At 37.1% G+C, this 18674-nt stretch overlaps 5 protein-coding genes across 5 annotated transcripts; 1 reads left to right on the top strand and 4 right to left on the bottom strand.

Annotated features, from left to right (window-relative positions):
• Positions 1-1512: 1512 nt before the first annotated feature.
• LOC117206697 (tubulin beta-1 chain) lies at positions 1513-6745 on the bottom strand. Its single transcript, XM_033446256.1, has 2 exons — positions 6556-6745; positions 1513-3160 (listed from the first exon to the last, which is right to left on the bottom strand). The coding sequence occupies exons 1-2, from the start codon at positions 6610-6612 to the stop codon at positions 1874-1876; spliced, it is 1344 nt and encodes a 447-aa protein (XP_033302147.1). The 5' UTR covers positions 6613-6745; the 3' UTR covers positions 1513-1873.
• Positions 6746-6892: 147 nt separating this feature from the next.
• Positions 6893-8107, bottom strand: LOC117206750. Its single transcript, XM_033446350.1, has 2 exons — positions 7931-8107; positions 6893-7501 (listed from the first exon to the last, which is right to left on the bottom strand). The coding sequence occupies exons 1-2, from the start codon at positions 8105-8107 to the stop codon at positions 7289-7291; spliced, it is 390 nt and encodes a 129-aa protein (XP_033302241.1). The 3' UTR covers positions 6893-7288.
• Positions 8108-9848: 1741 nt separating this feature from the next.
• Positions 9849-13258, bottom strand: LOC117206720 (valacyclovir hydrolase). The gene is given in 7 exon segments (XM_033446309.1): positions 9849-11936; positions 12001-12067; positions 12070-12255; positions 12336-12427; positions 12429-12500; positions 12502-12640; positions 12970-13258. Coding segments are annotated over 7 exon segments (792 nt in total). The 5' UTR covers positions 13115-13258; the 3' UTR covers positions 9849-11845.
• A 1095-nt stretch (positions 13259-14353) lies between these two features.
• On the bottom strand, positions 14354-15896 carry LOC117206708 (ubiquitin-conjugating enzyme E2 C). The gene is made up of 4 exons (XM_033446280.1): positions 15729-15896; positions 15293-15407; positions 15015-15219; positions 14354-14942 (listed from the first exon to the last, which is right to left on the bottom strand). The coding sequence occupies exons 1-4, from the start codon at positions 15830-15832 to the stop codon at positions 14818-14820; spliced, it is 549 nt and encodes a 182-aa protein (XP_033302171.1). The 5' UTR covers positions 15833-15896; the 3' UTR covers positions 14354-14817.
• A 437-nt stretch (positions 15897-16333) lies between these two features.
• On the top strand, positions 16334-18568 carry LOC117206702 (kxDL motif-containing protein CG10681). The gene is made up of 4 exons (XM_033446269.1): positions 16334-16765; positions 16859-17058; positions 17150-17284; positions 18375-18568. The coding sequence occupies exons 1-4, from the start codon at positions 16617-16619 to the stop codon at positions 18503-18505; spliced, it is 615 nt and encodes a 204-aa protein (XP_033302160.1). The 5' UTR covers positions 16334-16616; the 3' UTR covers positions 18506-18568.
• Positions 18569-18674: the final 106 nt, after the last annotated feature.

The raw sequence follows: 18674 nt of genomic DNA on the forward strand, positions 1-18674 counted from the left end.
GACGTTTCATAACGACGACCAACTGTATCTTCGATCGAATAATATCTAGATACGATAAATCAGAGCAGGGTACGTCGCTGAAATCGAGGATAGAATGGAACACGAGTTGCGGTAATTGGTAACCACCGTCTCGAGTTTGGTCGAATTCACGAAGCGAGACATCGCGCTACGCCGCTTCGTATAGCCGGACGATGAGTCATACCTTCTATTCCGTGAGGTCGTTGTCTGCCGCCTTACAATTAGTCCAAGAAAATTTACCTCCACATACGGACGATACGCGTTCTTCCGTCGCTTTTCCAGCGATTTCAGCGTCGCTGTCAACGTCTTTATCAAAAATTATAACGCGACGATCGATTCCTGAACCCTCGCGTCGTATCGATCAGTTATGTTTTAAAAAATCATGAAACAGAAAGATTTGGAGATCTCACGAGATCGCGAGTCAAATTTCGCCACGATGTTTATGTCGATGAGCAGTACGAAGGTGGTGGACCGCCGAGAGATACGGTGTTCCGATTCCATTTACTTAACTGTGTTAATCCGTTAGTCGGCTAGCGAGACTCTTAAATGCACGTTAAATTTATCCTATCCCCTACGTGTAAATTAGAAACTTTACATTCGAAGTATGATTCCGGAAAATTTCGAATCTTCCAATTTTTCTATCTCCTGTTCGCGATTAATTATTTCCTGTTTAAAAAAGCTAGAAAATTGTGCAGAGAAACATGATCATTTGTAAAGATTCGGAAGTATTTAATATCGCGAAGACATCAAAGTGTATACGTCTTTCTATCGAGTTTCCTGTAATCAATTACTTGTAGTCTACGATATAATTCCTCTAAAATTTATACACGACAAATTGCTAATTAGGATATACTGTTTGAGTAAATATATACGAACATTTCCTTTGTGGTTGACGTCGATTTCATTTTTGTGGTTAATAGGTACCGCATCCGTAAATAAAAATATCGGGATAGAGGTCGTTCCAATCGTTTGACGATTATGACAATCGTTTCGTTTCAACAGATGGCGACACCATCTGATATTTTCACTAATACTGTTAATGACGTCCTACGATTTCTACGTTATACCGCAAGTACTTAAGTACGTACGTACTTGCAGATGTTGCATAGAATATCTAAAGATCATTTCTCCAATGATCTGAAAATAATGTATATCGAAGCAAATTTCTACCTTGTTCCGATTTCAATTTCAACACGGTACGCATAAAATTGTGTAGCTTTCTCCCTTCTTTTGGGCGAAACCAACTGATTTCGAATTTAACTTAAGTACTTCGTCGAGTTAACTGGATATTAATTACGATACCTCTCTTAGTACTTCTTTAATTAATGATCTACTTTATTCAGATCTTTGTCATAGTATAAAAGTTAATAGATGAAGAGCACAAATATAAATAAACATATGCCTACAATGTAATTTTATAAATACAAAGGATGAATCGTCGAACACGATAAGAATAGTACGAAAATAATAAGGGATTCTTATAAAAACGTACACTTATATGATAATAATTTATTCAAAGATGATGCTGGCCGCAACAGCGGTTATACACTGAATACAAAGACGCGCCTCGCAAACTACATAATCCAAATAAATGGTATAGAAAAAAAGACGATAAAAAAGGATTTTTATGATCGAATTATTCAAAGAATGCGAGGAGTATGTGTATGTGTAGTGGTGGTACTGATGAAAAAAGCGCGCCTGAACAGACTGTAAAAAGGAAATAAAAAAAAAGGAGTCGGAATAGGGAAAAAAGAAAGAGAAATGAACGCAGAGTTAAGAAGCAGTACGAGAGCGAAAAGGACAAGGATGGGGGGATGAATGGTAGATAGAGTAGAGTAAAGTAGGGAGTACGTGTTTAATTTTCGTCGACTTCCGCTTCCTGTTCCTCGTCGAATTCCGCATCCTCGTCCGCGGTGGCTTCTTGGTATTGCTGATACTCCGAAACCAGATCGTTCATGTTCGACTCGGCTTCGGTGAATTCCATCTCGTCCATACCCTCGCCGGTGTACCAATGAAGGAAAGCTTTTCTCCTGAACATAGCGGTGAATTGTTCGGAGATTCTCTTGAACAGCTCCTGGATAGCCGTCGAGTTGCCGATAAAGGTGGCGGACATCTTCAAGCCGCGAGGTGGGATGTCGCAGACGGCTGTCTTCACGTTGTTCGGGATCCATTCGACGAAGTAGGAGCTGTTCTTGTTTTGAATGTTGAGCATTTGCTCGTCGACTTCCTTCATCGACATTCTGCCACGGAAAATTGCTGCTACTGTGAGATATCTTCCATGCCTGGGATCGCATGCCGCCATCATGTTCTTTGCATCGAACATCTGTTGAGTGAGTTCGGGTACAGAGAGAGCTCTGTATTGTTGGCTGCCACGGGAGGTGAGTGGTGCGAATCCTGGCATGAAGAAATGGAGACGGGGGAACGGTACCATATTTACGGCGAGTTTCCTCAGATCAGCGTTCAACTGACCAGGGAACCTTAGGCAAGTGGTGACACCGGACATCGTGAGGGAGACGAGATGATTCAAATCACCGTAGGTGGGCGTAGATAATTTCAGAGTGCGGAAGCAAATATCGTAAAGGGCCTCGTTGTCGATACAGTAAGTTTCATCCGTGTTCTCTACCAGTTGATGTACGGAAAGTGTTGCGTTGTACGGTTCTACGACGGTATCTGATACCTTGGGAGACGGTACGACCGAGTATGTGTTCATGATTCTATCGGGGTATTCTTCGCGAATTTTCGAAATGAGCAGCGTTCCCATGCCGGATCCAGTACCACCGCCCAAAGAGTGAGTCAGTTGGAAACCTTGCAAGCAATCGCAGCTTTCGGCTTCTTTTCTGACTACATCGAGGACCGAGTCTACCAGCTCGGCGCCCTCGGTGTAATGGCCTTTCGCCCAGTTGTTACCAGCTCCGGACTGCCCAAATACGAAGTTGTCTGGTCTGAATATTTGTCCGAAAGGTCCCGAGCGAACGGAATCCATCGTGCCTGGCTCCAAATCAACGAGGATGGCACGTGGTACGTATTTACCACCGGACGCTTCATTGTAGTATACGTTGATTCTCTCCAACTGAAGGTCGGAGTCACCGTGGTAAGTACCGGTTGGGTCGATACCATGCTCGTCGCTGATAATTTCCCAAAACTGTAACAAACGATAATTCGTATTTGTTAAAAATCAGTTACACGATTTAACGATTCTTCGCGTTTTAAATGCTAGACACGAGAGAACGCGTGCGCGTATACTCGAGAAAGAAATCGTACTTGGTGCTAGTCGATGCTTTCTCCTCACGATTACCCCTGCATCCGTTTCAGTCTTCCGTATTATCGACCGAGAAGAACGGTTCAACGACCTCGCCGGCAAATAGCTCGCGTGTAATTAATCGTAATACAAGCGGTCATTAAGGCGCAGCCAGGATGGAAGTTTCTTCTTTTCGTTTTTTTTTTCTTCTCTTCTTCGTACCTATACTACATGTACACACGCGTGCATTTTTCTTTCTATTCCAATGCTGCTAACGAATCATTGGAACCGGCCTCACCAGTGAAGATTAATTAATTTATATACGCGCATTTTACTCGAATCTAGAGAGATGATCATTGGTCTATAACCGTTGGCAATTAATTGCTTCTAAACGTGGACGAATGCGAAATATGGATAGCATGCAACGAACAAATGCAAGGCGCAATCGTGCGCCTTCTCTACTAGTTAACACACGACTGCTGTGCACGCAACCTCTCCTAACCGTAGTTCAAAGACCTTGCAGCAGCAGTATATTTCTGGAAATCGATGCATTCTCGAAATACCAACCAATGATGTGGACAAATATTCTATTGTGAAATGTCGAAGATAGAAGTTATATCACCGGATACGGAATAGAAGGTATTATCCAATAATCGACATAGCGCATAGAATAACAGATAATATGTACGAATATATATGTATAGCATGTAACGCACAAGTTCATGATATACGAAATTATTAGAAAATTATATCGTTGATACGATATGTCGTAGAACGTTATCATAGGTCGGTAATGTTTCTACGTTAAATTGGCGTCACCTTCAAACTGCTTATATCTTACATCCCCTCTCGCTTCTTTCTAGTTATTCCAATTTACGATCATGCAATAATTCCTGGTTAAATATTTTGAAATAACACTAATGTTAATGCAAGCATCCGCCGATTGGTATCGCTGTAATGTTAACTATAATACATCTACGGAAACTATAATGTCCCACGTAGATTTATTTAACCAACGTAATCATATATGATCGTCATTAATAGGAAGTGAACACTGTCCACGCATAATCTTACTATCTCCCACTACCGGCGACATATTATACACGCGATATATGTACAATGTCGTAGTAAGATGAGTCACCAATGTCATCGCTATATATAGAAATGATGACTGCAATACCAATCTTGTCTAATTATCATAAGGCGGTACACTCGATTTATGTATGCACTCTGGCTTCTCCCTTGCTCCCTTCCGAGATCTATTCATTTCATTTTGTACATATACATACATATGTATTTCGGAAGTCGAGATATTTATCATGACGTTGTACATACATGTAACACGTCGAGCCATAATCAACTGAATTACGACAGTTCTTATATATTTAGTATGTTCATAAAGATTAAAGGGGAACAAAAATAACCTAGCGTCATAAATTATGATAAAAAAAATAGTTGTGCAATCGGTAAAGTGATACCATCGTTGATTTATATAGAATATAGAATATAATATATCTAAATGTTTCAATTTATTTAATAATTATCTTTCCCCATATTTTTGGAAGATCTGAACAAAGTAAAATTTTTTCGCATGTGCGCCATAGGGACGATCGATTATTATTATTGGTCGAACGTTGATTTTTTAATGTACGAACGATGTTGCACAAAATGGCGGCCAAAGAATATATAGTCTGAGAGAGGATCGATATACCTGGGTTACTACCAGACACCAGTCTGTTGTTGCCAACATAAAATAATTTAAAACCGAGCGAGGTAACGCAAAAGAAAATGGCGAAAGGATAGCTTCTTTCTGTATTTGGAAACGTTTCACCGTACTACGTAATACACGATGTCCTTGGATTACCAAGATCCCTAAATGGGTAATTGTAACTGTTGCACAATTGTTGAGTGGTTGGTAAATCACGCTACAGAGATCATAATCCGCATAAAACATTTACAAGAAAACATTTTCGTTAAAAAATCGATATTACGGATATAATATTACGGATCGAAGTGGGTAATTTAGGGAACGGACGTTGACCCAATGAAACAACCTTGAAAACTATGAGAGCGTAAACTACAACTGCATTACTTGCTACGTGTCCGCTTTTTTCACAAGTAAATTGTTATAATAGTTATATCGTATATATATGTATCCATATTACATAACGTAATCTCAGTATGTAAATTCGTTTTACGTTACGATTTTTCAACTCGGATTTTTAATTAATTTTTAATTAATAAACAATTTTATCATTGCTATTCGCATCCTGCAGCAAGTTATTTGCAGCACAGATAGGATTTGATTTTATAAAAAATAATATAAAATATTTTGTAGTATAAACGAGATAACTATGACGTTCGAAAGCGTGAAAATGAATTTTGTATGGAACTTGTAAAAAACGGAAAGATGTGAACGAAGAATTTACATACTGATATGTTGTGTATGTGCCTGCTGTGCATGTATGCATGTATGTATGCGTGCGCGCTAGAGAGAATGTCGATGAGAGAAAGAGATAGAGCGAGAAGGAGAGGAGAGGAGAACGATTGCGCGCGCAACCGCGGATTCGATTCCGTTGCCGCATCAACCGGTGTATCCCGGCGCCGGAGATAGACCACGCCCATGCTCAAAGGGCTAAGTAAAACATTTATGTACAAATTTTTTAATGGATACCGGTTTTCAGCATTTTCTCTTGAAAAGTGCATTGACATTTACGATAAATGAGAGAGGCAGAGACAGAATAGTTAAGGAATATATATTTGAAACACTTGACGACAGTGCTTCGTTAGAAAAGAGACGGGCTGACGGGAAAAAAACCGTTAAGTATACCAGCCGGCCGGCGAAGTTCTGTCGCCATGACAGGTCTTCGACCGAGCGAGGTTGCCGTTTTTTCGCATGCCAGCGGTACACGTACACGTAGCTCGAGTGTAACACGGTCTTTCGTCGAAATAGGTCTCGTTAAGATTTTATGAATTTTAAGTCATTTCCTGTTTTAGATTCTTCAAGCAACACACACACACACGCACGCAAGAAAAACGTTCGAAAGATATCTATGCGCGAGTCAAGCGAGTCGCATTTTTTTTTCACTACATTCGACTTTTTCATTTCTCTACGTTCCGACTATAGTAATAGTTACAATTATACGATATGCAGAAAATATATAAAACATATACGAAAGACACGATTCTACTAGCACCAATTACAACGCGACGCGACGCTACGAACAAAGAAGCGTTCTCCTTTTCCACGCGGCCACGGGTTCAATTATTTCGAATATTTTTCAATTCGAAACACTCACCTTTGCGCCAATTTGGTTACCACACTGGCCAGCTTGAATGTGGACGATTTCCCTCATGTTGCTCGGTAGCTTTTTGGTCTTTTTCGAAGCTTACTGCGATAATCGAACTAACGACGAGATACACGCTAACTCGTCACGAGAGCCCAGAAACGAATATGCCCAGGCAGCGGCGTCCGTTACAGATTTTCAAGCTTCGGCAGGATTGCGGGGAGTGACGTGGGGAGGCTCAAGCAACGTTTCTGATTGGTTGATATCCAAGCCCCGCCGCCTGTTCACCAGCCAGCGTCGACAACGTTGCCAACTTCTCATACGATTCTGCGCTCCAGCCTCTGCGGATATGATCGTTGACAAAATTTCAATTCGCCAAAATTGCAGGCCAACGCTGTCGGCCTACGAATGCGACCTCTTTTTTTTTAATACTCTCGAGATTTTCCTTCTCCTTAAAACCGCAATCATTTCGATTGCTACAAACATGATTATAATTCAGTTATCGTAACAACAATTTTCGAACGTTCGTCCGTTTCTCAGCCCCAAGCTAGATAAATTCTACGCATGTAATTGCGAGTTTTTCACGTATGTACGTATGTAATTTGCATATAAATGATGTTACTGTCGGTTATTATGAAATAACTGAAATAAAACTCAACGCAAATTTGTGTTCTAATCCTTAAAATATATACCTGCCTTTTAAATAAAATTGTACTATGCGAAGATATTTTATCAAGATATTTTATTAAACTAGCAACATTTTTAATTTTCTTTTTTCGTTGGTACAATATTCGATGATCTCATCGATGGACGTACACGTATTTCCTCCACCCTTAGCTAAATGATGGGTATGTCCTAAACCCACCCTGATTACCTGAAGTTGGTTGGGAGAAAAGTCGATACGTGACTCACCGGCGTAGTACACACCCACCCAAATACATATGTATGTATTGCGGACCTACTAAAAAGATGTTTAAAAAATGTATGTACGCCCTTTAGGCTACTGCTACGATAAAGTAGCTTTAGTTCTGGTTGGCGAAAGGCTTTCCCGAAAAGTATTCGCACTAGACGGTAATCGTTTTCGTCAATCTTTCCTCAAATGACACTTATCGTCAATTACTTGATATAATAGATATCTATGGTCGCTTTTGAGTGTTAGTCAGTTGTATCGTACACGCGAAAGTTTATTAATCAACTATATGTTCGATATATAAGTAAAGTTACGCATAAAAAGTAGACGAAAGTAAATGTGTGTATACGTGCATATAGAATGTTATGGAAGTATGTAACTTTACAAGCAGGAGAGAAGAACGGAAGGCGAACGAGTGGCGACAGGAGAGCAGGTAGGGTGGGTTACGCGTTGCAACGCGTAAGCCAGTCTTCTCACCGTTACCATGTATGGATCACTCGCTCTTCGTTTCGAAGGAAAAAATTCAACCATGATAGTGTACACGCCCGCGCATCTCGGTGTATGTGTATCGTATATTCGCTCGCACGTACTTGCTTGAGAGTACGCGCGAACACTGTCTCGCATTGATAGACGCGCGTCACAGTACGCGAACATAACGGACCTGCCAATAACGGGGGATCATATTTATTATCAAGGTAAATTCTAACCGACAGGATCGAAGAATGCGTCCACCTCTGGTTGTTCGTGTACGCTCTAACGTAGTAACTTTTCGTCTAACGAGTTCCTCGTTTCTACTCTCTCGTTAATCGGAAAACGTATTCTCTCTATCGGGAGTCGATCGTCTTTCGTCGTTGTTTTTGGATGTGCGCTACTACATACCGCGAGGAACGAAAATGTAGTAGAATACACCGGTCATCGGTCAGACTTGGTCTATCTCGTCAACGAAAAGCTTTCGCTAGCAAAGAAGGGTCGTGCAAGTATGTAAGTACGATACTATGCATGAATAAAAGCCGATTATGTGTCACGAGGTCGATTCGAGAGAATAAGGCCGATGCGATACAGCGGTACTCCAATCTGATTGTCCTTCGTTAGTCGTACGATTAAACGAATCCGCGAGCAGGAACGCTCGCTGACATCACATCTAATTTAGACGAAACAAAAACGAGAAGTCCACGTGTACTTTCCTATGTCGATGAAAAAGAAATTTCAACATTCTTTCCGCTTCTTACTTATTCCTCTTTATTCCTTTTAGCCTGATCCGTTTGTTCGAATAGATATACTTGCTCGTAATCGGTTCGTCTCATTTAGATATCACTTATCGAAATACTCTATTTTGTACATGATAAGGGTGAGTCACAATTACCCTAATCGAATTTCGTTCTCGTGGACAGTCGCTGTTGACAGATGCTTCAAATACAAAACATAGTATACTATACAGGATACAATGCAAATAGACATTCAGCGAAATAGTAGATTTTTTGTATTAAGGAAACAGCGGTATCGTGCAAGTAAATCGCAAATGATGTCCTTTGCTGATAATGACAGTCGCGATATTTTGTACGCAATGTGACAAGGGGTGACTATGAGTCACGATGCTATCGAGCTTCAGCAACGTACTTATTGTTAGATGCATCCCCTTCTTCTATATAAGGTGCATCATATTGTTTATACTCTTGAAACGAACAATTGGAGATTACGATAGTAGATGAAGTGACGTAAGAGTAAAAGAGTAAAGAAGAGTAAAATTCTAAGGTAACGACTAGTACTCTACTTTGTCGAATCGACCAATGTACGTATTTTAATTGTCGATCGGATGAACAAACGAAAACGGTTTTACGCGTCGTTCATGCGTTTCGAAGATAATATATCATCGATGATAAGAACGACGAAGACGACTCGGGAGAACCGAGTCGGAACGACGCGACGGTCAGACCAAACCTTGCCCCGCCTCAACTTTTATTGATCCCGAGGACGTCGTCGTGCACGACAAATACGCGTAAATATTTCCGCAAGCGTATATCCGTGTCTCAATTACAATAATTGCACCACTTTTGAGAATGATATATTTGCAATAGGCTGCTGAAGTTTGCTTATGTTTTGTACGTACATTTACATATATTTGGAAAAGGTTCGGAACATCAAAAGGTTTGCCATGAGAAAACCAGTGGGGGTGGTCGAGTTGTATCGGGGACAAGATTTTGACGTACGACCACTTTCTCGAGCAATCTCGAGCGATACAGGTCTGAAAAGGAGTAACAACGGACCCGCAAGTTGCCGTAAATGGTATCGTTTTCTACTTTGGACAGAGTGCCGGAGCTGTGGATCAAGAGAACCAACTCGATAACGGTAGCTTCGAAATCTGATTGTGAGTCATACGGTCGTTCTTCTCCATCATCTCTTTTCTCTTTTCTCTTTTGAATCCTGCCTTCTTTCGATATTTTCAGTTTTATTCTTTGCTTTGTTCCGTTCTACTTCTCATTTCTAACGTATCTACATATCTCATCTGGTATTCGTCGAATATCGAAAGAAGCAGCATTTTGCACCTGTAACGCGTATCTTTTCATTACAAGTAGGATAAAACTCGTTAGTATGACTCGATTTAGCGTTAATAGCTTTGTGCTAAGTGTCGAACAACGTGACGCATAGGAAGATAAAACAAACAATTAAGTTATATTAAACGGTAACGTTAGTTATAGCACGATGACGATATATCAAAAACCGAGAATATCCAATTTTGCGGCAGTCCGGTTGCTGAGCAACACCTCGCGGTGATGTCATCGTAACAAGCTGTCTCGTTTCCAAATCGGGAAAGACATTTATATATTTAACTTTTATTTGTATTTGGCTAAAAAAAAATCTATTTGTTGTTGCAGAATAGATGGCTGTTCGATAAAACACGATGTTTCTATCGAAACGAGATTACAATTTTTAACGTATACTTTGCAAGTGTTATTTTGTTTCTTATACAATAGGATTTTCCCTTCCAAATGTCGTGTTTGTTGTGTTTAAAAGATACTCTTAGGATATCGATAGCGAAGCATTTGCTGCGCAAAACCAACCTGATAGAGAAAAGAACCTGAAGAATAAGGAGAGGTTCACATGATCGAATCGCGAAGCAGTCTGCCCATGTTTGGATACGCCCGTTGCATTTTATATGTCACCTTTACTAGTCGTCTTTTTTCATTGCTTATAACGATTGAACTTACGTAACACAGTTTCCAGTATGATTTTATATATCCTGAAAAAAGCGGCAAACATGACAGCAGATTTTATTATACGGTGATAATTATCTGTTTTATCATAACTCATTGTCATTATTGGCATATTCACCTTCTCGAGGATCATTCAAACTGGGAGATGATTTAATCGTCATAGATTAGGTCTGATCTGTGCATTATGCAATTTCAATTACCCCGTACTTGGTACGGATAGATATGTTAGCGTAAAATAACATGTAGATATCCGATGAATATTTATTTGAATATTCTTGACTGTGAAGCCACTCGCATAATAAGTGGCACAAGACCACTTTCTATCTGCGCGCAATGCCTCGATACGAATCTCAAAGATTCGCTTTACCCAAATTTGTTTCGCTTTACAAATTCGTCTCCTATTTATGGTATTCTTATATTCGATTTTAAGATATAAATAGGTTGTGTACACCAAGACCATAAGTAAGAAAGATATAAAGCGAAATATCGTTGGCAGACCCCTGGCAAATGGTTCCTTGGGGCGTAGCCGAGACGAGGGACACGATCGATTTTCGTGCGAAGCGCATTGCGGATATTTCGGTTGGGCGGTTCTTGACATTCGTATCGAATTGTACTAATATTGTGCCTCTTCTTTTATTTCCGTGCTAATTTCGTTTTTCTCGACAAATTTAATCGTATTACGATATTTACATCATTTAATATAATAATGCAATCATATTTTCAACGCATAACGAGAAGCAAGATTTATTTAAGAATAAAATAACGTTGAATAGAAACTAGGAATTTGGAGAAGATTATTTGGAAATTAATTTTCAATGAAAAAGGCGGAAACGTTATTTGGAAACGTCCCTTGTCAAAAGAGGTAAGCCAACGGAAAGCCTCCATCGCCCACGTGGTTTCATAGCTCCTTTCTCTGACTTGATTCCTGTGCCGGTTATCCCACGTGTGTCCTTTACGCTATATCACGCACTCAGCGTAGTGTAGAACAAACGTTGTTCGAACTCTTAATAAGGATGCTTTTTCTAACATTTGCGATTAATCATAGGTATTACCAGTGCTCACTAAAAAAAAACATTATTATATTACGTTACGATGACCACAAATGTATCGAGATAAAAAAAGGTATATAAGACTGTATATCATATCTACCACATATTTATGTATATCGTGAAACCATCGATCAGCCGATTAAAAACTTGATAACGATCTCGTTAAATTCCTCAGGATATCGTAAATGCAAATTATGCGCTCCTCTTCAAAAAATTTGCAACCTGAAATGATTTATCATCGACTTTATCGTTAGCCATTAGATCGTAATATAAATAAGATACAAACTTTGCTCCGACGATGTGATCCTTCGAGTAAATTGGATGCTCGGCAAGTACCATAGGGTCCTTGTTCCTTGAATCATCAAACTGGGACATTTAATTTGCGTTAGCAACACTTTGCATAAGTCACCGTGTTGTTTTTCACAAATTCTCAAAATTGCATCTGTCCAATTAGACCAAGTTCTTCGGAAATAGACCTCCCCGTATATTTCTATTAGTGGAGCTCGCATTTTTTCGGACCAACTATCTACATTTTGGTATTCTATCGACATCCAAACGAAAGGATAATAAAACGATCGCTAGCGCCAACTGATTTTCAATGAATAGAGTGAAAGGATATACTTTTCCAAATGTTGATTTCTTTCGACGTTACATAGGCGTTTACAGCAACGGCTACCATCTTTCGAACATTATCGGGGAACATGGAAGCGAACCGTGATACCACCATCGCTCCAACTTATCAATGAAAATGTTGTGTAACTTTCGTTAAATGGTATGCTTAATCGGTGTCACGTTGAAAAAATCATTTGGTAATGCCCTGTCGGGTGGTTTTGATTGTCCATAGCTCGGAGGATCTCATACCACCGTAGTAAATTTTCCGTCCAATTCCTCTATTTATGGTTTAAGATGCGTCGTCCAAGTCGAACCTGTACCGTGGTATTACAATTCAATTTTAGATTTACATTAGTGACGTGTCTCTCGTTTCGAGTTTTTTAACAATTTTTATTTTGAAATATAATAAATGTTCGACATATTAATTTCGACATATTCGAAAAATTATCTTCAAACATATGTATGTACATACATTTGCACGAAAAAATTGTATCGTTCAAATGCTGAATTTGATTGAGGCTATGACTATTTAGCTATATTTTTAACAATCAATTCCCTATCCCTAGATAGCAGCACCTTCGCCAAATACAATTAGCACGATCGCAATTGTGTTGAAGGTGATAATTTTTGTAAAGTTGCTTACCTAAGGCATCTGGTAAAAACAAAACTGGATGTTCAGCCGTACCAATTCTCAGGTAATTGATGTTGACTCCACTTACATTAATTTTTTGTTCCGATTGAAAAGTATTACAACTTTTATCGCAATTTGTAATCGTATTTTGATACATACATACGTATGTATATGTTCCCTCTAAAACATGTTCTTGGAGTGTCGAAGAGTACCGTGTACTTATCCATCGAAAAAAGCTTACGCCACAATATATTAGCGAAATTTCGATGAAACATCACTAGCATGGCTGGCGACTTTCTTGTTGACTCAACCGATTCACCGATCTGTCTTTATGTGATGTTGCTTACGTGATAGTACCGCGAGATATTGAATTTGCTTTAAACATTTTTCTTAGATTTCAATGGTATACGTTGCGTAAACCATTATCCATGTAATATGTTTATTATGTATAATACCGTATGTATAATACATTACGTAGATAATGGGTTACGAATCGTCGATAAAAGTTCAAATTCGAATTTATTTCGAATTAATTAATAAATAATTGAACTGCTGAGAAGACAACCGATATACATAAATAGTGACTTTAAACTTTCTTAAGAATCTATGCATTTAAATACTTACTAATAAATGAAACAGTAAAATTGTGAATAATATATATGATTGGGCATTTGATACTTTGATTCGGCAATGTGATATTTTGAACGTGTAGTATCTTCTTGAACAAAGCGTCGGATCTATATAGATGTATTTCAATAAATAATTAATATAGGACATTTGATATTCTTCGCTCTTCCTAAACTTCTCACGTTGCTCTAAAATATTTTTCATTCTAAACATGTACTTCTTATTTTCCTTCTTCAAGCATCGCGCTTATGTAACTATTATTAATTATTGATGTTTTTAATATTTAAAATAGATGACTTTCAAATTCGCATATATACTATAGTATCTATGGCATAAGGATAATTCTAACGACAGCGTGTATATTATGTTGAGAAGAAAAAATATCAGGCAATAATATATACTTGCATGGTGTTATTACAAAGTACTTCACACTTTTCGAGTACGTTCGAGACTAATACACTCTTCTTATGTTCCATTTTTTTTTTTTTTTTACGAAAATGTATATTTGATAATTCAACGCTCTCATAAAATAACGGGGCTAGGATGCTTCATTGTTTTTCTGCATTACATTTTAATTATATTGTTACAATTGCTCATAACAGATCATTTATTATACTCGATAAAATAATATCTATTAGTTTGAAGATGACTAACATCAATCAGTTAAGTACAGTTTTATATAATAGTACGACTTTACTTAAACGTACGAAAATCGTTACGTATTTATTTTTGAACAAAACAGTTTGCGAAAGTATAATGAATTTCATAATTTTAGTGTTTAAAATATTTATTTTTTAAATATACAATAATTATCGATAATGTAACGTCAATGATCACTGTCACTCGTATGCATGGAAACCGTAAAATATATCCAATGTACCATATATTAAAAATAAAAATAAAAATAAATAAAAGCTTCTGATACAAATTGACGATATAAAAATGTTTAATCCGCATACAGTCTTAAAAGCATTATACAAATTTCTATACATTTTCAAGACAGACTGACGAAATTATATAACAAATATGATCACGATGAACAATATAAAGTGTGTTTATATGTCCTTTTTGCATGATAGGGTATACGAGTGCAAAAGATAATAGGAGATGAAATTTTCTATAATGAAGTACATAAATTCGGTGCAGTTCTTTTTTCTATATCTTATACCTAGATGTAACATTGATAGAAATAAAAATAATGAACAAGCCATGATCATTATAAAAATACCCTTATCATGAATCTTGTTGATCGCGATTCAAAGTTCTGTGGTATTCTTCTGTTAAATGTTTTTTATACTTTGTCTGATCGTTCCATAGTTTTGCTGCCTGTGGATTGAGGGGACTCTCATTGTTAGGTTCTAAAAGAAGGAACGGAATTTGTGATATTTGTTTGTCAGCATTTTGCATAACATCGATCCAAAGTTACTTACCACTAAGAAGAGATTGTATAGATAACAATATAGTACGCACATCGTATAAAGCGCTCCATTTCTCTTTTAATATATCCAAACAAATATTACCCACTGCATCCACGTTTGGATGAAAACAAGGAGTAGCGAAACGTACAATTGGAGCACTATATGGGTAACTATGGGGAAATTCTAAAGTTAATTTATATGTAAGACCAGCATAAACCTGCAACAATAAATGAAAATAAAAGTTCTCTTGTATCTATTACTATTTTCATTATGAATAGAGCAATTATTACCGTATCCCTTGGTCCTGTAATAGTTCCTATCCATTTGAATAAATTTTCTCCATCTGGAAAGGCAGAAACACCTTTTTCTGTGCTCGTCATCAAAACCATGAGTTCCTTTTGCAATCTATACGCATATATTTGGCCTTATTAATATCATAGGAAAAAGTCGATTGTATGGATAAATCTAGCATAAAATATAATTATGCTCGAGGATATTTATATGTAATCTAAGAACCAGCTAATATTAAATCAATCGCTCAAACATTGTGAATAGGTTATGTATTCTATTACTATTACATTAAGATACGTATTTGCTATATGAAATTCTTAGTATAAAGTGAAAAGAATCTGGGATGGCTATAGATAAAAAAAAATGATATTAAATAAATAATATATAGGAGCAAGATCAGTTGTGTATTTTAAATATTCGAAAAAGTTGGCGTACCGTTTACTAACTGCATGCTTGTCTTTTGGTATATTCTGTTTTTCCTCTGCAGCTTTACTCGGAGTATTTTGAGACGAATAAAATGGATTTATATTTTGTGCCATTCCGAATCGAAAGACACAAGTGATTCTTCGAATTATTATTTGCTGCACAAGATTTCCGAACCTTCGGTTTGGGATACAACAGTCACTGTGGAAATTTGAATGCTGAATCTTCTACCAACCTTCTTGAAAACATTTGACTTCGAACAGCTGTTGAAGGTGAAGCGTGTGGTTTGTTTAATATGTACTATCGTGCCACGTACTACATTTAGTTCAGTTGACAACACAGTGAATTCGATTGTATAAAATCATGTTGAAAAGCGAACATTAAAGTTATTTGTTAAAAAATTATTTCCTTCGATTTTGTGTAAAATTGAAACGTGACGTCTCTGCCATGTAAATACAATAGTAAATGTATCATCGATCATCAGCAAGTCAGCAAGAACGAGCAGTTCCAGTAATTACACATGTAGTGTTTAGTATATATCGTGCTAACGTCGAGTTAATATGTGACAAAAGTTCTGAAAAAAAAAGACGTACAACTTTAAGCAAACAAAACTTATGTTATTACATTGCTTACTCGTCTATAGATTCATCATTTAACTACAGTTCGATCCTTTATAATTAGTTCATAATAATGTCAGCATTGTTTCTCTACAATTATTATTGCGAACTCGATAAAGATTTATAAAAATAAAATGTACACTCTACCGTGTAAATTATTATAGAAAGAAGCAATATGATTAGAGTACTTGATTGAGGCAGAAAGACATGGTCGCGTTAAGATTGTACACGAGCAAATATCGTATTTATACTATGTGAGATTTAAAAAAAAAAAAGAAAGAAGATGGCAACGGCACAAGGTACACCAGAGTCTGATACTGGAAGTTTTGAATGCTTTCAAAACTATACAGCGCCAGAGGTATTTATCCAGGGTTTGGCTGGAATTGTTGATCAACAGGATGTAGAATCTATGATAAGAGCACAAAAGCAAATGTAAGAATACTTTTCCAAATATTTGTTCAAGTACCAGTGTATATGCAATATCTTTTTACTGTGTCTGTTATGTATTAAGTTATTGCTTCACAGGTTGCAGAGGTTTGAAAAAACCAACGAGATGTTGACCAACTGCAATCAGTTGTCGATAAATAGATTTAAGACTGCTGGCAATGAGTTTAAAAAACACACAACATTATTAGTGGAAATGAAGAGAGATTTGGATTATATTTTCAAAAGAATTCGTATCGTAAAGAACAAACTGAGTCAGCAATATCCACAAGCATTTAATGGTAAGCATATATGTGTAATCTATTTTAAAAACATACATGTGAATAATGGTATGTTGATGATATGTTAGCGTGATATATTTTGTTAACATAGAAGCGGTAAGAAGCAGTTTAGCTGAAGAAGTAATCGTCGAAGATGTAGATTGCCCTGTAAAACCGCTTGAACCTGAAATAGTACCACTACCAAGCGCCTCTAATACTGTTATTGATCGAGATCCAGATTCTGATGGTAACCAAACTAGCAGTACAAGTAATCGTATTACCGTATAAGAAATTTACTTACATTGTGACAAGTTATTCGTCGTTAAGGTTTTACGATGCTTCTACTTTTTATTCTTTTTATTTCCTTTATTAAATTTTTTTAAAATCATTCGCTGAACCAAACGAAATAATTATTGAGATTCGACATTTGTATTTGTGATATGTGTACTTATCTGTACGACCATTTTTAATGTTCTTCGCTCAGTTAGACAAAAATTTTAGTATGTAGTATTATGAGTGAATAAATGAAGTATAATGACAGCCATTATACATATTCAATTATAAGCGAAGATATTCAACAATGTTAATCCTTTTTGATAAATAAATTGTAATACGAAGTTGATCAGTAGAAGGTGATCAGTTGGTCGACGCAACACTTTTATTTAAAAATCCTTTATACTCGTATAATATACATTGCATGTGTTTCGTGGCGACTTCTACACCGAATTGAAATATATATATATATATATACACATGTATATATATATATATATATATATATATACATGTGTATGTGTGTAATACATAAAGTTAATGACATTTCTGTAAATTTGAAGAAACATGAAAAGTATCGTAAATAACACACGTGTCTTATTGTCGAACGGTTCGCCAATGAGACGCAACACTTTGATATATATTAAGCAATTAAGTCAGTATTTATTGTCCTGTGGTAGAAAGGTACATAGGTAATTCCTTTCTAAGCGTTGTTAGCGTAAAACTATGTACATGTTACAGCCATAGTATGTGATAGATGCGTGTGATAGCAGAGTGTTAGATATCGAAATGTAGCAGAAAGGTATCGCTTGACGAGTTGGTTTAAAGCGATTTCGGTTCGCTATGGCTGTAACGTAAGAGTTACACTGTAATGAAATGAATTTTAGAGATAGTACGAAAAAAACAAAAGAAAAAAATACAGATGTTATATTTCGATTTTGTTAGACGTAATTTACTTGGATCTATTTCCCACTCGTTAGGGTATACGAGGTCGTTCCTTTTCCCGAATACGTTATTTAATTACGTAAACGAAACTAATACCGACTTCAATTGTTGATGTACAGTGCCGGTTGAGGAGTTTCAATTTGCAAAGCTGCGGAAACGACGAATAAAGAGCAACGATAGTTCATCAACGGAGAGCAACAACGATCACAGTAACGCCGAAACTTCGTCCTGCACGTCCGATACTGGTTAAAGCATTTGTTCCAGAGTTAGAAAATTAGAAGACTACAAAAAAGAAGAATACCCTCAAAAAAAAGAAAAAAAGAACGATAATAAAAAGAGAGGAAAGAGAAGATTGATATTTTATACGTTAACGTTATCGCGAAAATGGTTAGCCGACAATAACGGTTTAGTTCCATCGG

The sequence above is a fragment of the Bombus bifarius genome, unplaced genomic scaffold, assembly GCF_011952205.1.
Source record: "Bombus bifarius isolate JDL3187 unplaced genomic scaffold, Bbif_JDL3187 scf7180000007966, whole genome shotgun sequence".
Classification (NCBI taxonomy): domain Eukaryota; kingdom Metazoa; phylum Arthropoda; class Insecta; order Hymenoptera; family Apidae; genus Bombus; species Bombus bifarius.